This window comes from Hippocampus zosterae, chromosome 18 (genome assembly GCF_025434085.1).
Source record: "Hippocampus zosterae strain Florida chromosome 18, ASM2543408v3, whole genome shotgun sequence".
Classification (NCBI taxonomy): domain Eukaryota; kingdom Metazoa; phylum Chordata; class Actinopteri; order Syngnathiformes; family Syngnathidae; genus Hippocampus; species Hippocampus zosterae.
The window spans coordinates 14,822,463-14,849,302 of record NC_067468.1 but is presented as its reverse complement, the minus strand read 5'-3'; the positions used below and the strand labels follow the sequence as shown (position 1 = coordinate 14,849,302).

General features: G+C 45.4%; 1 protein-coding gene and 1 long non-coding RNA gene across 16 annotated transcripts in view; one reads left to right on the top strand and one right to left on the bottom strand.

Moving 5' to 3' along the window:
* dnm1a (dynamin 1a) overlaps window positions 1-26,840 on the top strand; it is a 33,012-nt gene that overhangs the window by 4,058 nt on the left and 2,114 nt on the right. For 2 of the 15 annotated variants that reach the window (XR_007959778.1, XR_007959777.1), the window contains exons 2-24: window positions 16-89; window positions 330-479; window positions 564-767; window positions 903-1,001; window positions 1,814-1,974; window positions 2,049-2,191; window positions 2,413-2,548; window positions 2,631-2,698; window positions 2,872-3,010; window positions 6,424-6,510; window positions 6,895-6,965; window positions 7,046-7,097; window positions 7,403-7,414; window positions 8,525-8,554; window positions 8,871-8,984; window positions 22,863-22,972; window positions 23,166-23,277; window positions 23,447-23,461; window positions 23,894-24,064; window positions 24,139-24,380; window positions 24,451-24,642; window positions 25,561-25,597; window positions 25,962-25,998. Coding sequence is in view for 13 of the 15 variants with exons in the window: in XM_052050404.1 (XP_051906364.1) it covers window positions 16-89; window positions 330-479; window positions 564-767; window positions 903-1,001; window positions 1,814-1,974; window positions 2,049-2,191; window positions 2,413-2,548; window positions 2,631-2,698; window positions 2,872-3,010; window positions 6,424-6,510; window positions 6,895-6,965; window positions 7,046-7,097; window positions 7,403-7,414; window positions 8,525-8,554; window positions 8,871-8,984; window positions 22,863-22,972; window positions 23,166-23,277; window positions 23,447-23,461; window positions 23,894-24,064; window positions 24,139-24,380; window positions 24,451-24,642; window positions 25,962-25,983 (2,404 nt within the window). In the remaining 2 variants the exon portion in view is untranslated. Of the gene's footprint in view, window positions 1-15; window positions 90-329; window positions 480-563; window positions 768-902; window positions 1,002-1,813; window positions 1,975-2,048; window positions 2,192-2,412; window positions 2,549-2,630; window positions 2,699-2,871; window positions 3,011-4,162; window positions 4,302-6,423; window positions 6,511-6,894; window positions 6,966-7,045; window positions 7,098-7,402; window positions 7,415-8,524; window positions 8,555-8,870; window positions 8,985-22,862; window positions 22,973-23,165; window positions 23,278-23,446; window positions 23,462-23,893; window positions 24,065-24,138; window positions 24,381-24,450; window positions 24,643-25,560; window positions 25,598-25,961; window positions 25,999-26,840 lie in introns of all 15 variants that reach the window. The other 13 variants (XM_052050404.1, XM_052050403.1, XM_052050408.1 and 10 more) reach the window with 10 other exon arrangements.
* On the bottom strand, window positions 13,826-18,131 carry LOC127590906 (uncharacterized). The gene is made up of 2 exons (XR_007959794.1): window positions 17,681-18,131; window positions 13,826-17,557 (listed from the first exon to the last, which is right to left on the bottom strand). It is a non-coding gene; the product is annotated as an uncharacterized LOC127590906 (long non-coding RNA).

The window sequence follows — 26,840 nt, the reverse complement described above, 5'->3', positions numbered from 1 at the left end:
ATCGTTGTGTTCTAGGGATTTCCTTCCACGTGGCTCCGGCATCGTGACCCGTCGTCCTTTAGTTCTGCAGCTGATGAACTCTCCTACAGGTGAGAATAAATGTCATAGTGGCATGTTAAAACTTTTAATAGGTAAGGGGGGGGGGGAGAGAGAAATCTAGCATAGATATTTGAAGAATGAATTCATGTGACATATCAAGACAAATGTGACTCGGTTGTAAGTATAAAAGCTCAGGATTAGCCAGGTTTGACTTTCGATTGATTCATGGTCGCAAAATCAGATTAAGAAATCAAACAGGATGCCATTCTTTCTTTCCGTGCGTGTTTCAGAGCACGCCGAGTTCCTCCACTGTAAGGGCAAAAAGTTCACGGACTTTGACGAGGTCCGTCAGGAGATCGAGGCCGAGACTGACCGGATGACAGGCGCCAACAAGGGCATCTCGCCCGTTCCCATCAACCTGCGAGTGTACTCCCCTCACGGTGGGGCCCTCGATTTTCTACGGGAACTCATGCGGCACTAGTCGACTATATCGTTGAAAAAGTTTTCCCCTTATCCTCCGGCAGTGCTCAACCTGACGCTGGTTGACCTGCCCGGCATGACCAAAGTGCCTGTGGGCGACCAGCCAGCCGACATCGAGACTCAGATCCGGGAAATGCTGCTGCAGTTTGTCACCAAGGACAACTGCCTGATGCTCGCCGTTTCGCCGGCCAACTCGGATCTGGCCAACTCGGACGCTTTAAAGATTGCCAAAGAGGTTGACCCGCAGGGTAGGTTTTGCTTGATCGCACACACAAAATTGCTTTTCATCCCTCCATTGGTCCATCCAATTTCTAGAGCGCTTGTCCTGACTCGGATGGTGGGTAACTAACTGGAGCCTATCCCGGCTGACTTTGTGTGTCTAGGTATGAGGACCATCGGCGTTATTACCAAACTGGACCTTATGGACGAGGGCACGGATGCTAAGGACATACTGGAGAATAAGCTGCTTCCACTCAGACGAGGTAGACACACACACACACACACACACACACACACACACTTGTGGGTTTTTGCTAAGAACTTCACAGGCACATTCAGGGCAGCCCTCTGATGCTTTTTATACGTTATTCTTATGGGGACCTGCTTTTTTGTCCCCATAAGGAAAATGGTCCCCAAGATGTGACTGTGTTTCCAATTTTATGTCCCCTCAAAACATGGAAACGAGTGCACACACACACATACACATACACACACAATTCAGGACCTGTGACCCACTGATTCCCTCTTGTGGTGGCAAGAAAGTTCAGCACAGGCTTTCCAACCTCTGCAGGAGCCGTAAAAAGAAGTTAGATGAAAAAAGGGAACAGATAAAAAGAGGGCTGGGGGGGCGGGGGGGAATAAAATTGCGGTCTTGCAGTCTGCTGATGCTGTACTTTTCTTTTCCGCTCGCACTTTGGTTTGAACCCGCACGTTTAATATTTTCCATAGTCGGTGTTATTTCTCCGTCTACCGCCACCTCCCCTTTCCCCCTCGTGTGTCTGTCTGCTCGGGTTTACAAGGCCGCCGGCTGTCGCTTTTAACGGGGAAATGCGTGAGGAATGTCAAGCGGAAGCGAAACAAGATCCGCCTGACTTGAACTCACCTGACTGCTCTTCTAAAAATCTTTGGCGGCCACACATTCGTCCACCTGTGATTTTATTTGATATTTTCGACTCGTATAAATCACCTCTTTCATTCCTCATAGATTTGTATAAAGTCTTGAAATGGTTTGGAAGTCGCATCGGCAGCCTCCTCGAAGCCTCGAAGGAAAATTATTATTGTCTGTTCTGTCAAGGGTACATCGGTGTGGTCAACCGGAGCCAAAAGGACATCGACGGAAAGAAAGATATCACCGCCGCCTTGGGTGCCGAGAGGAAGTTCTTTCTCTCCCACCCTGCCTACAGGCACCTGGCCGAGCGCATGGGCACGGCCTACCTGCAGAAAATCCTGAACCAGGTCGGTCAAGGAGCGCAGAACGCCCGACACGCCTTCAGGGTACCCCTCCCATCCTAACTTTGAAAACTGCGCAGCAACTCACCAACCACATCCGGGACACGCTGCCGGCTCTGCGGGCCAAGCTGCAAAGCCAGCTGCTCTCCATCGAGAAGGAGGTGGAAGAGTACAAGAACTTCAGGCCCGACGATCCGTCCCGCAAGACCAAGGCTCTGCTTCAGTGAGTCATCACTGTGAACGACACAAGAAGAAGAAAAATAAATCGGGCTTTCACGATAAACAGGAATGAATAATGCGACGTAATATTCCCCCGGTTGTGCCTCAGTTGGCGAAAAAGACAACATGAATTCCTTTGGTGGACAGTTTTATCCCATCTGCATATTTCTAGCGGTCATTTTTTTTAGGACAAATGTGTGACAAGACTGCAATGTGCGCGTGCAGGATGGTGCAGCAGTTTTCCGTGGACTTTGAAAAGTGCATCGAGGGCTCCGGGGACCAGATCGACACAGCCGAGCTATCCGGCGGCGCCAAGATCAACCGCATCTTCCACGAGCGCTTCCCCTTTGAGCTGGTCAAGGTTTGTCCGATTTCCGATTGGTTTTTGAGGACCGCGGTCAACGACCCCAAGCCCGACGACACGGTGCCGCCTCCCCTCCTAGATGGAGTTCGACGAGAAGGAGCTCCGCAAGGAGATCAGCTACGCCATCAAGAACATCCACGGCATCAGGCACGTTCGTCCTTCCGCTCACCTTTACGTCATATGAGCGGCGCACCCCTCCGCCTCCTTCATAATCTTTCCATTAGCTCAGTCGCCTCCTGGTGGCTGGCAATTAACACTTTTCTCTCTCATCCAACTTTTTTTTTTCCTCTCTTGTCTGCGTGGCCGGTTCTGACGAGCAGAACTGGTCTCTTCACCCCCGACATGGCCTTTGAGACCATTGTGAAAAGGCAGATTGGGAAGATTAAAGAGCCTTGCACCAAATGTGTGGATATGGTCATGTCCGAGCTAGTCAATACGGTTAGACAGTGTACCAAAAAGGTAAACAAAAGTAGTCAACGGTGCCTAGCGACTTTTTTTTTGTTTTTTTTTTGTGTGTTCTCAAATCCCTTGTCTGTCACTTACGTTCCCTTTTTGTCCCGTGAACTTGTGTCGGTCGCTCCAGCCTCCTTGGGTTGTTTTGGACAGTGAGGGCTCCGGGGTGGGCTGCGGTGCACCTTGCCTTGAGCTTCTGCCGTCGCGTTTTGCTGGACAGGCTGTCCCCCGGAGTTGTGCTGATGGGGGATTTCAAAAACCAAAAAAAGGATGGAGGCTGAGTTGTTGTGAATATATGGCTGCCAGGGAAGTTCATTTACAGTGTTTTTGTTTTGTATAGTGGAACCTGAAAGTCATACAAAAGCATAAATACATTTGCCTCTATTGTTCTATTAGACAGCAGTTATAGTGAATGTATTTTCACACATCATTTTTTTATAATATCAACAACATGGCCCTGAAATGGTTTAATTCCATTTCCATTTTGTCTTACGGACAAAACGATTCTAAACAACAAAAGACTTTTTCATGACACATTTCCTAGTATGGAAAAGCGACATAGCTGAAGAGAAACTATCCACGACCGCTCTTCTTGCTTTTAACTGGGAGCCATATTGGATGACCTCAGCGCCCAGACTTGTGCGTGTGTGTGTGTGCGAGAACGCAGCCGTGCACCTGTAGCATAAAAGAGCCGTGATGGTCGTAAAAAAAAAATATATATATATATATATATATACATATATATATATGTGTGTGTGGCCAAATTCCAACTCCACCCTGACAGCAGCCTTCCAAGAGCAAGCCTGGAGGCCTCTACGGGGATGCTCCGTGTTATTTTTGGGATATGGCGCGTGGAAAAGGGAGGGGGGTCAAGACAGGCAGTTTGCCCGGCTGCGGTCTCGCTCTTTCTCCCGTCTCGTCCCGAGGAGAGAAAAAAAAAAAACCCCAACAAATGTCTCACTTTCATTTTGTTCCTTCTGTGCAGCTTGATCTTGCCACTCAACTCTCCTCGTCTTTTTGGTCTGGGAAAATGTTGCCTCCCATCCATCCTTTTTTCTCCTCTCTTCCCTTCTGCTTCTTTCGCTTCTCCATTTCCTTCCCCTTCTCCTCTTGTGTCATTCCTTTTGTCGTCTCCCCGTGCCGCCTCCACCCCTGCAGGACGGGTCTGTTCACCCCGGACCTGGCATTTGAGGCAATAGTGAAAAAGCAGATCCAAAAACTGAAGGAGCCCACACTCAAGTGTATAGACATGGTGGTCAATGAGCTCACCTTCACCATACAAAAGTGTAGTCAAAAGGTAAAAAAAAGAAAAAAAAAGAAAAAGAAAGAAAATGTTATCTCTTGTAAAGTGTGCAGGTGGGGGCAGACCGATGGCTGGGCTTATTCGCCCGTTATCAACTTGAAGATATTTTGTTTTACAATTTAAAATGTGCCACAAGTGAAGCATGAGGACACAGCGAAGAAATAATACCATTAAAAAAAAAAAAAGCTCATATGGTCGCATGCCAACACGGTTTGAAGCTCCCAGTGTTGACATTTAACTAGTTTCATTATTGTCGATGGCGGGTCGGATTTGCCGACTAAAATTTTTCAGAGAAGAAGAACTCGACGGTTGTTTGTTTCACATCGTATAAAATATTAGTTTCCTTCCTATACACGTATTTGTAACTGACATGTGGATACTATTCTTTGTTTTGTGGCAATATCAGGCTTGTATGGCGCGTATTTACACATGTCAACGTTGGAAACGGGAATGGCCGAGATTGAAGAAGCTATTCGACAGAGTAGCATGCTAATCCTGTGCAGTTTTTGCGTAACAAATTCAACATCTGCCCAACTGCCGGCCGTAATCGGTCTCTCCTTCCTCAAGACTTTACCCGTGTGGCCATTTAATACTTTCTGTTTGTTTTATGCGCCATTGTCCGACTTTACTTTGATCATTTACTCCCTTTATTTCAATTTCGTCCGCATGTTAGGTCATTTTATTTCATATCTGGCCTTATCATGCTAAAGCTCTACACCTTTGACCCGCCTTGTTCTTGGTGTTTGTCATTTTTTAAGCTAATGTGGTGCGACTGATCGCGCAGTTCCACTCATTGACTAAGCGACGCCCTTCCATCATCTTGATGATTTATTTACTGTTTTTTTTTTTTTATGTTTCGAACTGCTTTTATTTGTCCTCCATCCTGTCATCTTGCCCAAGCGAGAGGGTGACCTCCTTTGGATTTCTCCTCTCTGTCACGCTGTTATTTTCGATTTTCACTTGCAGAGATTTACTGTTTCTAAAGACAGACTGTATTATGATATACAGTACTTGGGAAAATCCACAAAGGGGTCAGTTTGAAGTCGTCTGCATCACCCCCTGTCCCCCCGTACCCCCCCCCCCCCCCCCTTGCTCCTTCCGCATTGCACATTTTGCATCTCTGCATGCGGTCTTGCTCGTGACTTGCTCGTTTTTTTTTTTCTTCTTGACTTTATGTGGCACAAAATGATTTGCGCCTCTGCGTGTTGTAATGCATCTTACCGATTGGCTACCTGCAAAAATGGACAATCGTGAAATGCTTAATGCTGACTAAAAGAAAAGGCTTGTGCTTTGTTTTCTTACAAAAAGGTACGTGATGTTGACCGAGAATCCATCCAGGAAAGATGGTTCAAAACTGAAAGAGACTCTTGATGACTGGTAGCAAATGTTCACATTTGCAAACTTTTTTAAGTGTTATTTTACGATGCCTGGTTGACATGTCTTTTCTACTCAACGAAAAATGTCAGGTTAAAAGTGCATTGATTATTTTTCATAAAACCTCACACCAATTGGACATTGTTGGTTTGTGAGAGCACAAAACCACGACGCCACCACTGGGAGGTGAAAAAGCAAACTCATCGTTCCCATTCAACGCTACTTCAAGATGCATTGTGACATGCAATTGAGAGAAAAAAAAAAGAAAAAAAGAAATTGTCATTTTTCCTTTAGTGTCTGTGTCTCGGTGGAGGCCTGCCAGTGTGTGTGTGTGTGTGTGTGTGTGTGTGTGTGTGTGTGTGTCATTGTGGCTTTGCAATGAGCTCATGGAAAAAAAGCCCCTCAGTGTGCCGGGAAAGAAATGCTTCGCTGCCAGGAACAATGTTGATCTTGCATTTGTGTGGCAGCATCACAGACTTGGCACAATTCTTCTATTGGCTTTCTAATTTGGTGATTTCTTCCTCAATGCATAAAATCTCCCAAAAAGTGGACCCCGCATTTCTCTCAGCCCAGAACACTTTTTCTGTGTGTGTTGTTTTTATAGTGCTTGTAGTGGAACTTTGTGTTGTGCTTCATTGAGAGAAGTTTGTTTGTGTTTATGTTCGTGTGTGTGTGTGTGTGTGTGTGCGCGCACACGCGCCACTGGCACATGCGTCCGACCCACTGTGCTGTGTGCTTGTAGCTGGCCCAGTACCCGATGCTGCGAGAAGAGATGGAGAGAATCGTCACTCAGCACATCCGAGACCGAGAGAGCCGCACCAAAGGCCAGGTAACGTTATTATGGTGTCATTATTAACATTCGGGACATTTCTTTTTCTTCATTTTGGTGGACCACAAAATGAGTTGTTCAAAAAAAAATATGGACAGCGCTACATGAATCATGTTGAATGATATTATCACTTTCACAAGTTTTTTCATTTTTTTTTTTTTGTGGACAGAATGAGTAATATGAGCTTGTTCGGGCCATTTTGTCACAAAATAATTTATAGAATAATATACTGTATATAAAATAAATATATTTTGTAAATGTTAAATAATCACATTTCATGATATTTCTTTTTCTTTCATTGATGTATACATTCTAAGCACAGCCTTGCATCAAACGTGAAACTTTACCGTTGCTACTCCCAAAAGTAACAACAATGTTCGTCAGGTGCTCCTGCTGATCGACATCGAGTTGTCCTACATGAACACCAACCACGAAGACTTCATCGGCTTTGCCAAGTGAGTCCTCGGTGTCGTTTCGAGCCAGGTAGCCCGTTCTTTGCGCCCCCGCGTGCTAATTTTGGTGCGTTGGATTGCAGCGCCCAGCAGAGGATCAGCCAGATGAACAAGAAGAAGGCAGCTGGCAATCAGGTGACTACGTCCACCATGTTTTTTTTTTTGTTTTTTTTTTAATGGGTTGCTCTAGTCACCCTGGCAACAATGAAACATTTCACGTTTGAGCAATATTTATAATTGTAACCCTTTGGAATCGGAATTTTGGTGTACTCAGCAGGGTCACACCAAGGCTGGTTTGTCTCTCTCGAGTGTTTTTTTTTTGTTTCTTCTGTTCTTCGGCGCTCTCCAATTGGTTTGGGCTTTTCTTTCATGCAATTTCCCCTGTTGTGCTTCCTCTCTTCTTCTTCTTCTCTCGGTGGCTTGTGCGCTGCTTGCTCCAGGACGAGATTATGGTGAGTAGCCACTCTCTGCACGGCCGAGTGAATTTCAATCAGATTGAAGATGCTCTTGGTCTTTGTAAATGTTGTGTGCGCAAAATACGCTTCCCATACCAATAGTGGCTGGTCACTTGTGGTGGAAAACCCTCGGCTGCTTCCTCTTCCCTTCTTATTTCGATGTTGCGTGTTATTTTCCAAACTCCCGCGTTTCTATGCACGGGATGGTCATTGCGCAAAAATCGGCTCATATGGTACGCGAAGAAAAGCCATCTCTCCTCACCTCCCTTCAACACCCTCATACTGAATAGCGGCTCGCATGTCCCATCGGTGTTTGGCGGTCGTCATAGGAACCACCCAGGTTGGGGCGCGGGAGGGGCAAAGGTCAGAGGTGCGGTAAGCAAAGTGGCGATCTGCGCTTCCTGTTTACACGTGGATGTAGTTGGCCCTTCAAGACGCCCGCCTGCTTCTGTTCTCCGTCTTAGCTTGACTTCCTAATAGAGCCCCCCCCTTCCAGCCTCATTATGAGTGTTTACTACATGGGAAATCGTTTGTCTTTTGGCCTCATGAAAAGTGGCCTTGTGTAAGTAAACATTGTGTTCAGCAGCCCGAAATGTGCAATTTTCAAAAGCCACAGTGGCCGTTCCAGAGCATTTCAGGACCTTCGATTTGTATGGCTTTCAAAACTATTTTTTTCCCCCCCACAGGAAATATTGGCAACCAAAATCCTGCGTTTCGGCGTCATGCTGGCGCCATCGTGAAACCATTTTTAGTCCTCCGGGCAACATTTTGAGATTTGGCATTTGAGCATACAAGTTAATGCCAAAACACAAAAACAAATATATTTACTTGTACTATTTGGCTGGTGTTTATTTTTTGGGGGGGCGGGGTTATATGTTCATCATTTTTACACAAAAAAAGAATGAAACATTCTCCTGCATCTGACTGCATGGTCTGAAAAGGGCGTTTGGACAAGTGTCCCCCGCTGATGCTTGCTGTCCCAGCCGCCCGCTATATGAAATGCAGACTTCTGACTGGCAATGCACACCAATAAATGTGACTTGGCCTCTTTCACGAGGAGCCCTCGTTGGCTGTGAGTTGTAACATTCTCTCCGCATTTTCATCCAGCCGGAGAGAGGAGTTAACGATCGGTTCAAGGTAAATCAAGTCGCTCATCACGTACTGTGTGTATAGAGCCCGATACTATTTGTTGTCCCACAGATGTAGTGAGTGTACTGTTTAGATACCAATGTATTTGGTATACATTAAAAAGGCCGGATTTAAAAAGGTAATATTTCTCAGTTATGTGATGTCGAGGGATCCATTTCTGGGCATTGTTATCTTGATCATGGCCGAATTTTTGACACAGGTCCTGCTGGTGTTTCTAATGTTGCGGCGAGTGAGTGTTAGTGTGACATCACCTCTTGCTTGTCACCAATAATCCTGTTGCATGTCCTGTCCGTCCGTTGCCCAGGTGATCCGAAAGGGATGGTTGACGATCAACAACATTGGTATCATGAAGGGCGGCGCCAAGGAGTACTGGTTTGTCCTCACCGCCGAGTCGCTGTCCTGGTACAAGGATGACGAGGTGACGTGTTTCATTCTCTCACATGCCATTATATTTTGAAAGGAATATTGGCAAAGATATATGTCAATGTCCAAACCTTATTTTATTTCATTTTATGTTATTATAAACGGAGACCAAGATACGTCACTACCTCTCCTCATTATCATCCTTAATGGCAGCGGTCCCCAACCTTTTTTGCTCCACGGAACGGTTTAATGTCAGACGATATTTTCAGGGACCAGCCTTTAAGGTGTGGCGGATGAATACGACAAAAGAATATGATATAACCTGCATGGAAACGGTGATATTTTCTAAACACAATGATAAACACGAATCACGACACGAAGAAGGTCCTATCTGGCCACAAAACGCTTTCTGGTCACTATGGTAATGTTTAAACGTGTCTTCAAAATAAGATACGTCGCATATTAAAAAAAGCATGAAAAATACGACTCACCATTGCCGTATATTATGCAGAGAAGGCTTGGTGTGTGGGAGATGGTAGTCTCCCCTTGAGCTAAATATGTATTTTAAGTAGGACTTCTGATACTGTCGATAAAATGTAGCCTTCTTTTTCTTGAAAATCGTAGGCTGCTCTTCTGTCTTCTGACTGGGCCTTTACCCATTCCGGGACATTCCCAAAGAAACTTTCCAAAGACGTTTGTTGTTTTGTTTTACGCACTTTGCTAGCTCCTGGGTTTCAATTTAGCGGTAGCCTATCACGTGATCGAGAAGCATCCTAAACATGCGTCAAGAGTAACATAATGTAGACGAATGTAACAGAGAATCCGATACATTTTCAAAATAAAACATCTTTCAGGTTCCGAAATGAAAAGTAAGTTGTTGTAATGTAAGTTATTTCTTCTTTCTCTGCGGTCCGGTGCCAAATGACCGTCCACGGCCCGAGGTTTGGGGACCACTGCTCTATGGCACACGTGGTGTCTTGAAAATCTGTATAATGCATCCATAACATCTTTGTCATTTTCATGATAATTTTCACGATATTTTGGAGAAGTTCTAAGATGTTATTGGAAATTATTGCAAAAATATTTTTACAATTAATATTTTCCTAATTACTGCCTCACTCATCACTCATGTCTGCATCACTTGAAGATTGATTAGACTATCGGTTGGTACGTAGGTACTGCAGATACTTTATCCATCCCGTGAGGGAAATGAAATAAACGTGTGGTAGTTTTCACCCAAACCTGAGCCAGGAGGAACATTTCTGTTACATTAATTTCTTCCAGCGGCCGTACTTTTTTCCACTTTGCACTCCAAAAATTCATTCCAGCTCCACTCAGTGGTCTTTTTTTTTTTTTTTTTAGTCAAGTTCAGCGGATTTTGAGTACTTTTGAGCCAACACATTTTGTTAGTGGGCAGACTGGTCATAGAAAGGTCACGTGATGCTTTGTGGAACTTTTCGGTGCTCGCCACGCAGTCTCGCTGTTTTCAGGTTGTAGCCGCATCCCCTCAAATGCTCATATGTGTGCGTGTGTGTGTGTGGGTGTGGGTGTGTGTGTGGGTGTGGGTGTGTGTGTGATACAGAGAGAGAGAGAGAGCAGGAAAGAGAGAGAGACAGAGAGAGGAACGTTTCCAAAGAATCGAGACCCCCCAACATGTCAGACACCAAAAGCTGGTACCCACATGTGCATACCAGAGCCCCCCCCCCTTCACCCCCCCAACTCCAGCTCCTCTCTCCCTGTGCTGCTCACAATTACACACACACACACACACGTAATCTGCTTCTAATAAACATACTTCATTTCAAAGAGGATGCACGGCATGAGTGGGCTAGTGAGGCAGGACGTGAGGGTGGGAGTTTCTGTCTTTTGTTAGCCGGGTACCGTACGCGTAACTTGGACCACGTGAAAGGTACGAGGAGGGGGTGGCGAAAGGTTGATGATGAGCACACGATAGTTTTTTCCTCATTTTTAGTCTGCCTCTTACACATCGTACACATCGCCTCCTCTTTGTCATGTGAATTTATTCAAATGTGGGTGCGGGGAGGACTCAAGTTGATGTGCGGTGTCATAGCTCAGTGTCAAGGCCAAAGGAAACGCATGTTTGACTGGTGCTACACAGTTTTTATTAAATGGTCATTTGTCTCTGTGTGCCCTGCGATTGGCTGGCAACCAGTTCAGGGTGTAGCCCGCCTACTGCCCGAGGACAGCTTGGATGGGCCCCGGCACGCATCTCAAGTTTTTTCACTCAGTTCCTGAGTGGCGCACTTCAGTCACAGCCCTTACATTTAGATTCACGTACTTTCTAAAAGACTAAATGCATCATGAGTGGGGTCGAGTGTGACAACATCTTTTGGTGCAAGACGCACACACACACACACAAAACTAACACTTATAGTTCTTTGGAAAAAGGAAAAACAATAACTTTTATTGGTTGGCCTCTTGTCATGGGGAAAACCCTTGCTGTAGCCTGGCAGGGCAGCACACACTCTAACCAAAACATCCTGGCACTGCTTGTTGGTTTGCATACTGTTATTACTTTGTGTGGGTGTGTGGGTGTGTGCACGCGCGCTTGTGTGTGTGAGTGTGTGTATGAATCAAAGCCTCCTGGTCCATATTACCACCGGACATACCAATTCTTTGAATCAGACATCTCGATGTAGAGAGCAATGTGTTGAAAAGCAGAAGAAAGGGAAAAAAAAATAGCTGGAAACCAAAGAGAAATAAATGAGCATAAAAGAGCCACATGACCTCCAGCACAAGTCAACAAATTCTCTGTGCGTTATTAAAATTTGAGAATATGGAGACGGTGGATTTTCACGGTCCCTTACCTCGGACCTGTTGCCATGGGTGACCATGCCAGGGGGCACAAAGCCCCCTGCAGCTTAGCTACAAGGATCACAGAAGCACATAAACCCCTCTGCAATGATAAGGTGACAGCAGAGGGAGGGGTTTTTATTATTTTTTTTTCAGGACAATAATGATGTTCATGTCATTTTAAACGCTCAATTTGGTTTCACGCACGACCATTCAACAGCTTGGGGTGACTTAGAAAACAATGATAGCATCAGTTCAATCAGAAATACAGTCTGAGCATTGTTAATGTGGCCAAAAAGATTTTGTTGTTGTGAAATCCAACAACGTGCTGCCTATTTTTCTATCCCTGTCTGGCCTCTCCCTTGACATTTAATTTTTCATTGCGTGGGGGCATGCCACACTGACAAAAAAAAAAGGCGGTGTTGAATTTCCTCAATTGTTTTTTGTCAAGTGGCTGCACTCAATAGAATCATCTGGATGTAGGTACTTTTTTTTTTAACTTGATTTATTGTGTACTTAAAAATGTGACTGGATCCAGATGATTTTATTTCATGGAACCTCTAGACAAAATGGAGTAAATTCAACACACCGTTTTTTTTTTACTCTCATAGTAAGATTTTTTTTTCCCCCCTGCGAGAGAACTTCGTGTGTCTGAAAATGTGTGTGTGTGTGTGTGTGTGTGACTGGGCTTTCCTGACGCAGCTGTAAAGTCGCCAATACGCCAGACTTACCAACTGATCCCAGCAGTAAACATCTTAAGGGAGAGAGGGTGGGCTTACATCACACTCACATGCCTTCTCTAAAGTGTGTGTGTCTGTGTGTGTGTGTGTGAGTGCGTGCGCCAGAGCTTTAAATGGAAACAGGCCTGCTGGTTTGCGGTTTTGGATGCCGCTCCGAGGCAGGACGCCGCGTTTGCATTGCTTTTGTGTCTTTGCAGAGGGAATTCAAAACAGTGTGTAAAGGCCAAGCGGTACCCCCGACACCCTTTGAGGTAAACACGGTGACAAACCAGGCAAGGAGGGAAATCTTGCTCAACTGACGTCACCCCCAAACAACCGCTCAGAATTGATCTCATTGCAGGGAGGTGCTCTATTCAAAGTAAAAATAAAAATAAGTCAACAAGGCAATGACAGAGTGGGCGCTCTCGACATTTTTGTGTGCTCTCTTTGCACGTAACGTGGTCATTTGAGGTGGAGACATAATTGTATGCTTTGGGTTTGTCTATTCATATCCTGCACGGGTGAGCCTTTTCCTGGCTCCCCTTCTCACCTAAATTTAAATATACTCTGTGTTTTTTTAACCCTTTTGTAAACGTTTTGGTGAACATGCACCTCGAATGCCTGATCCGGGTCGATCTGGTTCATTCTGTGTCAATCAATTAAAAAAAAAAAAAAGGAAAACTATACAAGGATTAATCTATGCTCCGCGTAATGAAATTTTTCGTATCGTTGCAATGAGATTGTAAGAACAATAATTAGAATAAAATAAATCATGAAGTAAAAACAACTTGAGGAATATAAAGTCACGAAAGGTTAAAAATATCTTAATAAAATCAATTTATGTGGGTATTCATTTGCATTTTCAAATATTTAACAAGTCACCCAGAGACATTTTGCAAATATTTCATTGGTATTTACTAAACATGTTAAGTAGCATTTCTTTTTCTTTTTTTTTTAAATACGTCAAAAAACATGGTCACTTTGAATTTGATCACTTTGAAGTTGTAACAAAATATTGTGGGTACCTTTTTAAATATTTTTAGAAAAAATCCCCACTGAATTATGAAGTATGTACGGAACACAAGGTTGGTAACATTTTATTCACAGATTTAAAATTCCCTTCAATAGTTGATGACGCAATTCTTTTGGGGAAGACTATTTTCAAACGTTTTAAAAGTCACAGTTGTGTAGCAAACCTTTTTCGTAATTTGGAGGACGATTCAAAAGTTTCTCATGAGTAACGAAAGTTTGAGATCTCCTAAAACATAATTATAAAGGAAAACTTTGAAGACGTCGACTCTGACAGGCTACTTCGCTAAAAAAAAAAAAAAAATCCAAAAAACAGTTCCAAATGAGAAGCATCTTTATTTCTTTTCTTTCTTTTACAAATTGAACACGATTTAGTAAAATCATTACATTGCGTCAAGGTGACATCAGCAGCACCGTCACTGAGTCACTTTCTTTGAGGATTTTGTGGTCCATTCAGAACCACTCAAATGGGTTCTTCTGGGCTGCTTCTGAAGTGCTGGTTCTGTTCCCGTGCTTCCCCGGGCCAGCCTAACCAATGTGCAGACTACTGTACAACCACTACTTCCTGAACAGGTAGTCTGAACACTGGGCGGGCGGGCCGGGCTTGATGGATGCTGCATTTATTTGTTTCGTTTTCCTGAAACAAAACAAAACGGAGCGCATGCTTTTACTCACTGGAACCCATGAGGATGAGGGTGAGGGTTAGAGTGGGAGGAGGTGAGGTGAGATGGAGGTGAATGGCAGATTCTAGCCAGCATCCCGCTGTGCGGCGCATTCCAGACATCTGTCGAGAGGAAACGCGTTGAAAGCTTGTCTATTTCGCTTACATTCACAAAAAGTTTGCAACCGAGATTTCAAGCGTACAGCGAAAGTGCTGCCATCCCCAACTTCCCCCCCATCTTCATCGTAAATGGGCTTACCTGAAATTGGAGCATCTCTTCTTTGCAACTTCTTGTTCCACTTTTTTTTTTTTTGAGCGGGTGAGGCGGATGGGGAGAGGGGAGGGCGCTCATCTTCCACATTGACTGCAAGAGTAAATAGTCAAACCTAGAATAGAAAACTTTTCCCATCGTTTGCCTTCCCAAAGTTAGACCCCAGCCCCCCACCCCCTCCCCGAAAAAAAAAAAAAAGAATGGCACTCCACTGCGTCCACCTTGCTGGAGGCTTGACGTGGCAGCGGACTGACCACCAACAAGTTTCCCCTCCAGGAGACAGAAGGAGGAAAATGGGCGAGCGGGAGCAAGAGAGGAGATAGGGAGAGAGAAAGAGGAGGAGCTCCCCCCTCCACCTCATTCTCTGTCCCTTTCTGCTTCCTCTGCACCCTCCTTCACATTTGCCTTAACCACCCCCCCCCATCCCTCCCCTTTTCTGCCACCATGACCACCACCACTACACCCCCCCCCCCCCCCCGGCCCTCGCCGGCTTCCAAGGAGAAAGTGGAAGTTCAAAGGTGAACAGGAAGCCAGGGCCATTCGTTCGGTTGTAAAGTTTCTCGCTCATCCCGCCGCATCCCTCCATCCAGTCCACTCTGTCCATGCGTGATCGATGATTTGCACGCTGAAGGGATGGAGGCAGGAGATGTGGATGAGAGCGGAGGCCCGGGGGAGGAATGTCTGCGTTTTGTTGGTGTGTGTGTGTGTGTGTGGGAGGAGGAGGAGGAGGGGGGGGGAGGCCTTGTAATAACTCCAGATGTGCGGGCCTGTGGTCTCCATCGCACTCTGGCTCCCTCTGTTTTTGCTTCTAAAGCTGATTTCCTCTCGCTGTCAGGGCTGAATAAAGAAGCCTTTATGTCGGCGCTCGCTACACACATGTGCACGGAGAAAGGGGGGAGGTGACAGGGGGGGTAACATATAAGGGCTAAATCCGAACCAGAACAAATTACATACGGTTCTGTGCTGAAGTCTTTGTTGTTGTGGCAACGCGATAATGATCGCGTAGAGCGAGGCCCAAACGCACCTTTGAACGCCGGCGCGATGGATTTGAATTGAAACAAACACCATGTGATTGACTCTTTGCTTTCATTTAAGTAGTTTCAGAAAAAAATAAAACTAAAACATGGCATTTGGCATTTCATGGGATGGTCTTTAGGGAGGCCGCACATTTGATGACACGGGGGTTCCATTTTCGAGTGCAGAAGTGATGTGAGTGATTGATTTGAAGAAGAAGAAGAAGAAGAAGAAACCCTTTATTAGTCTCACATCACTTCTCCTGTCCCACGTAATCCGCTTCAAACTCCAAGCCGCGACTCCCAGCTCCAAATCCGCATCAGGACCAAATTTGTGGTCCTTCCTGGAGATTTTCGGGGATTTTGTTTGGGGGTTTTTTTGTTTGTTTTTGCCAGGCCGTTGTGAGTCTTGCTGCCTTCGTTTTTGTCGTCAGTAAATGCTCTGTTGGGTTCTGATCAAGATACTGAGTTGAAGAACATTCTCTTTGTCTTGAATTGTTTTCCCCGTCCGTTTCAGGTCATTTATCCATTCACCCCATCCAACGAATGACATCACGTATATCACAGTCAATGGACAGATAGTGAAACGCATTTGTTTTAGTCATTACGTGCCGGCGGAGGAATGTAGCTTTCGTTTATTCATGCTTTTTTTTTTTTCTTTACAAATACACAACATCAAACTTTGCTTCCAAACTGCAGGCAGGCGGGGGGGGGGGGGGGGGGGGGGGGTGGGGGGTGGGGGGGGGGAATCTGCGCTTTGTTTCCAGCTGCGTGCGCGCGGCGTACGCATGTGTGCATTTGCAGAGGTGGTGGCCAAGTGCGTGTTTGTTTTAGCTTTGGTTTCAGAGCTCGGACCTGAGCTCCAAATCAAAGCAGGCACGCTCCCAGGAGAGGCCAGTCAGCAGTGCAGCCAAGGAAAGGAGGGATGTGGAATGAGAGCGAGAGGAAAAGACAGAATGTGCTGCAAAAAAAATAAAATAAAATAAATAAAGAAGTTGAAGTGATTTCAAGCTAAGATCTTGTACAAAAATAAAACTTGTGCTTCAGCAGCAACCAGACAAAGAGTCACTCTGATGTGTCATTGCATCCACAAGTGGTCGTTAGTGGGTGATTTCTTAGCGTGTAGAAGCTTTGAAAGTCCAATTTTCACTTCATAGATACAGTAGGGCCTGAATGAATTAGAATTGCCGTTTAACATGCGATTCTTTTGTCAAGGTGTTGTTTCCACGTATCGTACCCCATGTTTTGGTCTTACAGGTTAAGCTTATACAAAAAATAAAAGGCAAACGAACCATGAGTTGCACGGTCTACTACTTCCTGCAGTCTGTGCAGCGGATCAAAAAGTACACTTTTAAGGAACTGCAAGATCTTCACTTGCGGATCATTGGCCGCGGTAAAGTGGTCTCTTGGCGAAAAGCTATTTGATCAGAACACAGCGCTCACAGCTGTCTTGCAAATGTCTATCGTAAAACTAGAAATGTCAAGAAACAAATTCTGTCCATTTGCAAGTGCAAGTGAGTGTTTGCATTGTGAGAGCGGCTTTTTCTCCATAGGAATCTAATAGAGCGTACAAAATGGGTGTCATAAGCATCGCTATTGTGTCTGATCATTGTGGTTTGGGGGCAAAAGTGTGGTTTTTGTCAGACTGATGAGTCACACATTGAATATTTTTCCTCGTGTATATTATGAAACCGATCCAGAGCATTTTTTGGTGGTCCAAAGGCTTCGCGGAAACAAAGGCTGGCAAAGATTTGAATAAAAACAGAGCCAACGAGAAGGGAGAAGGAAAACCACGTAATTCTATTCTACTCTTCATGATGTCTATTATGCGGCCACTAAATTTACTTTGTTTCCCGTAAGCGCTCATTCGGATTTTTGTCTTTGCAAACCTTACATTCTGGCAGCTCGCTTGACTGTGGAAAATTCTCTGAGAAAGTCATTCGCTTCGCATTCGTGAAAGAACGTGGTCGGGAAGACTGGCGCTCTACATAAAATAAACAATTTTACCATTTCGAAACCAAAATAGTGGAATTCCCCTAAGCTGCCCGAAATCTCTTCCCATACATATGTCAGTCGAGTCGCTGGAACCTCGGACGTGTTTGCTCTGCATATTATGTAAACCTTTTCATCATAGGGTTAGAGTGACATCATGTTTTAACCTCTGGTCCTGAACATCTCAGTCTGGAGGTGCGCTTGGATGTCGTATTAATTTCGATGTGTGCACTAACGTTTCTGACCGTGCACAACCTGTGGGTGAGTTTGACATGTGCCGTATCGTGCCGCTATCTTACTTTGCTTATGAGTAAAGGGCACGATCGTCATCCACATCCCAGCCACCCCCACTCCCCTTTTTTTTTTTTTTCCAAACTAAAGTAGCCCCCAAGGTCGCGGTGGCTGACCTCCTGCAAAAGTAAACGCAGCATGAGTAATTAAGTGATTAGCAATTAGCTGCTAAACAGGAAGTGGTCACCGAGCTGCCGACCTGAATACGATGAATGAATGTGTCATTGTCAGGTTACCGGTATTTATTTTTAGTTTGTATGTGTGTGTGTGTGTGTGTGTGTGTGAAAATCATAAAGCTCTTTGGAACAAAAACGTCATATTATTATTTTAAAAAAATAAAATAAAACTTCAGAACCAATTGCGATTCCAACCTGGCAACGCGAACCACAGGGGATTTAAAAAAAAAACAGTTTAGTGTCATTCATTCATTCATCTTCCGAGCCGCTTGATCCTCACTAGGGTCGCGGGGGTGCTGGAGCCTATCCCAACTGTCTCCGGGCAGTAGGCGGGGGACACCCTGAATCGGTCGCCAGCCAATCGCAGGGCACACAGAAACGAACAACCATTCGCACTCACACTCACACCCAGGGACAATTTAGAGTGTTCTATCAGCCTGCCACGCATGTTTTTGGAATGTGGGAGGAAACCGGAGCACCCGGAGAAAACCCACGCAGGCCCGGGGAGAACATGCAAACTCCACACAGGGAGGCCGGAGCTGGAATCGAACCCGGTACCTCTGCACTGTGAAGCCCACGTGCTAACCACTGGACTACCGGGCCGCCACAGTTTAGTGTATCACAGAGATTTTTTTTTTGATGTAAAGTAAATTTAATAGCAAATATTTGCCTTTTATTCAACCTGCACATTCCTTGTCCATCGAATGAACTTCATTCCTATTGTTCAAATTACGTTTCCGTAAGAGGCCTTTCAAATTAGGGTTCCGAGCCAGGAGGAGGTTTTTTTAAAAAAAAGAGTGAATCAATAAAAGCCAGTCATGAGAAAGACGATGTGACGCGTCATTCATGATCATCAAATCGTTTGCTTTGTATGAAATGAATTTGACGCCGAAAGAAAATCCGACACTGCCGAGTTTCCAATACACGTGACTGCAATGTTTCTTCTCCGTTTGAGTTCTGCTGGGTTCCTCTAAAAAAACAAGAGAATTATTTTCACGGTGGACAGCTTTGATAAGGATTCTAATCGAGACGAAGGGGCTTCCCCCTTGCCCGCATCGTTATCAGATATGGCTGGATTATAAACGATGTGCGAGAAAGCCTGCCACCATTGTCGCAAAGATAACCGCTGTGTATTTTTAACACGGCGCCCACCGATGAGTGCCCACAAAGTTCATCCCGGTCATAAATCACTCGGCCTTGCCGATTAAAAATCCTGACGTGCGCGGGTTTTTCTTCTAAAAAAACACATGACGACTGCACTCGATGTTACGGCGCTCCCTTGGCGTTTGCTACTTTCCAAGTGGCTCACGTTTATATTTTTTTGTCGCAAAAGAACAAGGCCCTTCTCTTTGAGTCTGCGACAAAACCGCTCGTCAAAAGTGTCTACGGGGCCTCACGCAGCCTCACCGCGCGTCGACTCGTGAATTCTGTGATTCGTTTGTACAGACGGAACCCAATATTGCAACGGCCGAGGAGCGCCGGGAGGGAGAGGAGGTGAAGAGGAGGCTTGCGAAAATTGCCGCTGGCTGCCACCCAGGGCAGCCGGCCTTTGTGCTAATGACGGGTTAGAAGCGATGTTATTGCTCCCAGATGCCGTGCGGCTTCCCCGTCCCTTCCTTTGATGCCCCGGCTCAAGTCCCTCGAACTTCTATCGCGCCCGCGTCCCCGTCAGACAACGTGCCATAATCACGCTTCTTTTAGGCTTGCTCCCCTCAAACGAGGCTGAATTGCGAAATGTGTAAGAGGGCTGCACGACCAATGTTTCAAAGGTTGTTTTTTTTTTTTTTTCCTCCGAATGGTGAACTTCCTCTGGCGTTTAATAATGACTGTGTCATTACTCACTAACAAAACAAAAGCATGGAAAGTACTTTGCACTCGCGCAACAGCTCCCAACACCGCAGGCGGCGTTTTTTACATTTTTTTTTTTTTTTTTACTGCTTCTTGTGAGACGGACCGCCTGAGTGTGACTCACCAAGTCACTGATGCCGCCTTTCACTGGGAAGGAACCTCACGGACAAAAGGGCGTATCAAAAGCCTTCTACTCGCCGTGGGTCTTTCCGCCGTATTTTACTGTCTCGTCGCCGTCTAACAGCAAAAGCATCCACTGGATCTAAAAATGTTGCAGATTGCAATGACCTATAATAACGGACGCCCATGATGCATTGGGGAAAGCCACCAAAGGGAAAAAAGAAGTTAACTACTGTAACTACTCGAGAAGTCCTTAAAGTCATAAAATCCACATAATATAGAATGCAATTATTTGCTCGTTATGGTGTGAAAGTGTTGATTTTTGATTTTCGTGGATTGTACGAATCAAATGTTCTTTATTCGAGACAGATTCTTGAAGAGATTCAGGTTAGTCGCAAATGTTTCCTTTACATCTCCAGTTAATGGAAATATTAGCAAGTGATCTCATGCTACGTTTATCTGAAAATGTCAGGAAAGTCAAAAGTTTTGGCTCCGCCTCCGCTCTTCGGCTAGCTTGTAAATTCCTCCAAGGAAATACAAGGAGATTTGTCAGGAAAAAACACGCTCTTCGGGAAATTATTTTAAAAAGCAACACTAGTGATATTTGGTATGTAATATCTACTCCATACCAATTTCATTTTTAGTCTGCTTTGAATAAAAGCGACAGCTCAAATGACCAACACTTTGCGAACCGGTTTATCGATTTTATCATTTTCCGCGCAATGCAGTTCACTTAAAGAGTAACATCTGATGGAGGACCCTTTCGCAAAGCACCCCGACGCTAGGCAAGACCAACGGGACTCAGGGATAAACGCACCCCGTTCCAAAGGAAGGCCCTGACAAGTGTAAAGTACTCAGTAAAGCCTCGCGGAACTTGATGGAGCGCTTGCTAATCCGTAGACAGGAAGCCTTCAAGGTGGCTGAGATGATCGCCAGACGCATCCACCTCTGAGTCCCGTCGGTATCGTCTTTCGCTCGAAATCTCTGAGCTTGAGGCTCGCGTGACTCCAGATGGCCGTCGTACAAGGAGGCGTGGCTCCAAAAAGCAGGTTTTTGACGGGGTGACCTCAAAAGCGCTCAAATATGAAGCTCTCGCGGGCCTTAATTGCTTGACGGTGGGATTTCACCATGTCAAACGAGTCAGAAGAAAAGGATTTGCGCCTTTCTGAAACGCTGCTGAGACTTCACAATTAGCTTCTGGCCCTGCTCTTCAATCTGCATTCTTGTACAGTACACACACACACACACACATATTGGGGGCATGCACACAAGGAGTCATCTCGATGTATATTTCAGGAAATCAAATTCTGTTTGATGCTCTGGAGCCCTCCATATGTTTCAAGCCTGCATATTTTGGTTGTACTTTATCGGAACATATGGCAAAACGCTCAATTTGAGGCTTCACAAACACACACACGCACACACACAAGTGGTTTCACGGATCTATTGCAGCTACGTGGCTCAACCTCAATCCATATACTATACACGAATGACATTCTGTCAGCATTCACCCCCCCCCCCCCAAAATAGTGGCTTCGTTTCTGTAACCCGTTAGGCCGCAATTGTTTTGCTTTTGCTTTCTGTCTTTTGTATCGAATGCGAGTGTGACGCGGAGAACGCTTGTTTTGTTTCGATGAGCGCTAGGCCAAAGGGGTCCGAGAGAGCCGCGGTTCCGCTTGTTTGAGTAATTCCCTCTTCCAACACACATGATCGCTATCGGGCTTTTACACAGCTCGCTGATGATCTGTTTGTTTGGAAGACGGAAACTTCTAAACAAGGACTGCGGCTCTTTAGGACCGGGATTCCCTACCCTCAGTCGAGATCCACCATGTGATTGGCTGGTTGGGGGTCTGTCACACAGATGACCAATCATTCATTGGCCAAAGGGGCAAAGCACACCAATTCTACCTCACAACAAGAAAAAGAGAAGCTCTCTCGGGAATTTCCTCGGACGCCTTTCCCGCTTGTCAGATTTCGTTCATCGCTATAAGAGCTCTTTGTTCCCGTTTGACTTATGCATACTCGCATGCAAAGGGGACTCGGTTCACCGCGTGTTGCGCCGCTGTTTAATGGCCACCAGGGAGGAAAATGTATGAATCATTCCCAGCGAGAGGGAGAAAGCAGAGCAACGAGACAAAGAAAGAAAATTGGGAAAATGATTGAAGTCAGCATTCCGCGGCTTGGGGCCCTTCTTGTTTTTTCCCTGAATTGTTTAAGACAGACACCTGATGCTGTTTTGCATACGCGCATGCACGTGTGTGTGTGTTTGACATGCATTTAGGACTTTTCAGAGGCTGCGTAGGTCTTAAAATGTTTTGATGAAGGGCACGCACACACACCTTTTCTTGAAGACACGCACTAGTTTGGGCAGGGCAAGGCTGTGGTTAGCCGGCCAGATGGTTTTAAGCTTAGTTACAGACTACCAATGTGTGCGTCAACGTGTGTGTTTATAGAAACCTGCTCAACCCGAATTTATTTTTAGGCTCTCTGCTCATTTGCCGATATCAACCATGAAAAAGAAAAAAGAAACATGTGCACACATGCATCCTCAGTGTGTATGTAACAGAGGAAGTGAACGTTTTGATCTTCCACGATTGGACGCATGCATGTCGTGTGCCGTGTGCACATTGCGAAAAAAAAATGCATTCTTCCTTTGTGTGTGTGTGTGTGTGTGCGCGCGCAATGTGTGTTTCTCATTTGTCGCTCGCCTTCCTTTGCCGTAATCAAAACCACAGACCTGAGTGAACAACTTTCCCATCCGTCTCATGCCCCCCCCCCTTTTTTGTAACGTCCTGTTAAATTTAATATGTAAGCGTTGACTATTGAACCGCCCCCCAAGACCCCCCTCCTGCCCGCCCCACCCTCCAAGGTTCTCCATTTCAGGTCCTATGCTATCTAATGCAGGTTATGTCAATGAAAATATGACCCAAATAATTTCCCAAAACCGATTTGCCTATTTTGTGTCCACCAACCACGTCTCGTTCTGTCTCCCCCTGCAGGAGAAGGAGAAGAAGTACATGCTGCAGGTGGACAACTTGAGGCTGCGGGATGTCGAGAAGGGCTTCATGTCCAGCAAGCACATTTTTGCCCTCTTCAACACCGAGCAAAGGTTCAATTACGTTTAGAAAATACAGCATTTTATTTGAGATATTTTTTAACTGATATTGCTCGAGAATTCTTGCTTATTGTGTTGTATTTTTCCTCCAAAAGAGTTTTAGACTTTTTTTTTTTTTTAACCACACTGCATGCGGCGCAGACCCCCATCCATCCATGCATTAATAGTCTTCCATTGTACTACACAGAAACGTGTACAAGGACTACCGGCAGCTGGAGTTGGCCTGCGAGAGTCAGGAAGACGTGGACGCATGGAAGGCGTCCTTCCTGCGAGCCGGCGTGTACCCTGAACGTGTCACGGTAACATCCGCGTCACGCCATTGAGCATAAAGCCCGCGAGTTCATGATGTGACGTTTGCTTATTTGCGGTTCCCCACTTTGTCAAATGCGTGATGTCTCTCATGTGACTTTTTTTTTGGGGGGGTGTTCTCTCAATGTCTGTTTTCTTCATCACCGTTTGACCTTGCAGGAAAAGGAAGGAAAGGTACGTGCTTTTGCTTGACATCTTGATTCTTCACATCATTTCTCACATGTGGCTTTAACATCAAAGCAGTGTAATTGTCACTCAAATTATCTAAAAAAATGGGTGGGATAAAAACTGCCATTTGCGGACTTAGAAACAGCCGCGATGACTTATTAGTTTCTCGACGTTCGGGAGAAATTGTTGAATAATACAAGTCATGGAAACAGCTTGTTTTATTTCGATTTTGTCGATGTGCAAAAAAGAAAAAAATCTATAAAATGAATGCAAGTCAGATATGATGAATGCTGTTCCCTGTCACCCTAATAAAATCCTTACAGATAAATTAAAACAGCAGCTCAATAGACCTCTGTCGAAGCTGAACTACAACAATCGTTAATCTCAGTGTCGCTCAAACTAAACGGAGGCCATTCTTTCCCCACCGTTTCTGTACAGAGCGACACAGGCGACGAGAACGGCTCCGACGGTTTCATGAACAGCATGGACCCCCAGCTGGAGCGTCAGGTCGAAACCATCCGCAACTTGGTCGACTCCTACATGGCCATCGTCAACAAAACCGTTCGCGACCTGATGCCCAAGACCATTATGCACCTTATGATTAATAATGTGAGTACTTCCTTTTCGGGGGCTCAGGGGAACATTTGTGAAGCACGCTATAAAAGTTCTGTTGTGCTATCTAGTGCAAAGAGTTCATCAATGCTGAGCTACTGGCCCAGTTGTACTCCTGCGGCGACCAGAACACACTGATGGAGGAGTCTCAGGAGCAGGCGCAGCACCGCGACGAAATGCTGAGGATGTATCACGCCCTGCGAGAGGCACTCCACATCATCGGCGACATCAGCACGTCCACCGTCTCCACAGCCATGCCGCCACCTGTGGACGACTCGTGGCTGCAGGTCCAACGCGGTGGCTCGGGAGGAAGGTGAGGGATGGACGACGAGTTGTTAAATTCCGAACGGATGGCGGTCTTCAATGTGCTGTCCTTTATCCAGGTCTCCAGCCACCAGTCCGACTCCAAATCGCAGGGCGCCCCCGGGTCCTCCAGCTCGCCCTGGGTCTCGCGGGCCTCCTCCTGCTGGGGGACCTCCGGTACCATCCCGCCCCGGGGCTTCTCCAGACCCTTATAGCGGGCCGCCGCCCACGGTGCCCTCTCGACCGAACCGCGCACCGCCGAGTGTGCCCAGGTGAGTTGAAACCTCTTTCAATTTCTCTGTCCTTGTGAGAATTTAGTTGGATTCAGTAGAAAATATGCAATAAAATGAATATATTCCACACATGAGGTTCACTCCCAAAAGCATTTCATCTACCTAGCAGACACAGGAAACAGGATAACAAAAAACGATTTGCTCCTTTTTCTGCCAGGCTGCATGTTGCTAGGCAGAATTGAGTCATTGGTGGCCCAAAGACCACTCAAAAGATTGGCTTCCATGGGATGGACCCACTAGATCAGGGGTGTCAAACTCAGTTCCTGGAGGGCCGCTGCCCTGCATGTTTTCCCAAGTCTCCCTGATGCAACACACCTGATTCAAATGATCAGATCATCAGCAAGCTCTGCAGAAGCCTGACATTGAACCTGTTCATTTGAATCAGGTGTGCTGCAACAGGGAGACTTAGAAAATATGCAAGACAGCGGCCCTCCAGGATCCGAGTTTGACACACTTGCACTAGATTGTTTGAATCGCAAAATGTTGCCATACCCCAGGAACAAGAACAGGGGCCCAGATAGGCACAGAAGCATAATAGAATAGCTCGGCTTTTTTTCCCGCAGCGGCCAATTGCCGCTAGGCAGAATTTACCCACTGATGAACCATTGACCAAACGTATGTAATTCATGGCCATGTTTGAATATCAAAACCAGGGGATGATATTGCTGTAACAGTAACAGGAAAGGAACAAACAACTCCAAAGACAGCACTCATGAGCACTTGTGTGCTTGGGTTTTCCCGTTCTTACTCTTACTTTTATACCAATATAAAATGATGTTCAGTGGTCATTGCTAATTTGCGTATGATTTCCTACTAAATTCTCATAAGAAACACCCAAAGCGTTGTTGTCATTCGGAATGTTTTTAAAAACTGGTGTGGATCCTCTGTGTTGCTAAGGGGGATTTGAAGACACCCGGATGAGGGCATACAGGAGGTAAATAAAAACAGAGGAATAGTTGTTGGTATGACATAGAAATAGAGCGAATCGATTGTTCAGAGACCACTTCCTTGTCTTTAGACTGTCGTCCCACTTACAAGCGCCTCACCACTGCCCTTGTGCTAAAAATTGTGCGTTCAACGGGTGACTGGAATGATGGATGAGGAATTATATAAAATCATTCCTGGTTTTCCACTAACTATGCCAGTCCCATTTGTATGCTAGCTAACGCTCCAACCTTTTTGCCGATGTCCCACTATGTAACACTGTTTCTCTGTACTTCATCCCCTTTTTTCTCTTTCTTTCTTTCTTTCTTTACAATCACATCCTTACCGCCACACGACCACACTTCTTTCCACAGAATCACTATCACTGACCAATGAGGACTAACCTTTCTGGTATGTTGGTGCTGTCTGCCATTTTCATTGTCAGCATCGACCATGGCCGCCTTCCTTCTTTCTCCCCGTCTTCTTCCTCTCACTTTAGTTTTTTTCTTCGCTCATTTTTTTTGTTCTCTTTTCAGAGTGCTGCATGGGAACACACAAACACACAATTGAAATTAAGTGTGTGTTGCGTGAATTTTTGGCATTGACCCAGTGAAATTGCTCAACTCAAAGTCAACTGTTAACCTCCATTTTGCTCGTGTTTTGTGTCATTGTCAGGTGTGTGGTATGTACCATGACTCCCCATCAATCCCGTTTAGCCCCTTCAAAAAACAAAAAAAACTCTCTTCCATGATACAGATGTATTCAGCGGTGTGCCAGGTTGCGTTACTTTGGTTCGTCGCTGTGGCTTAAAGTTCTCTGTGCATTATTGACAGCATATGTCGTCTCTGGACCCGTTTTGTTGGCGTTAGTTTTTCATTAGAAATCACAAAGGCTACTTTATGATCGAATCATTGTAAAACATTACATTTATAGTTTTTCATTTTATCGTTGCTCAGATTACTTTAGTTTAGCTTGTTTTATTTTAGAGTGGTGGCCCTGGCTAGCTAACAAAACTGATATATACAGGCTGTATATATTTTTTATCTCTATAAGATGTCATGTTGGGAGGATTTACAACGAATCACATGCTAAACTTGGCCAAATTGTATCTCATTAAATGCCTTTAAAGGTAAGGAAAGCTAAATTTAGCTAATATGGCTATGCCTCCATGCCACGCTAACTGATTTAATTATCATCAGCTGGTATGTGCCATTTTGTCCAGCAGACTATCGGAAGCTTAGTGTTACAAAGTA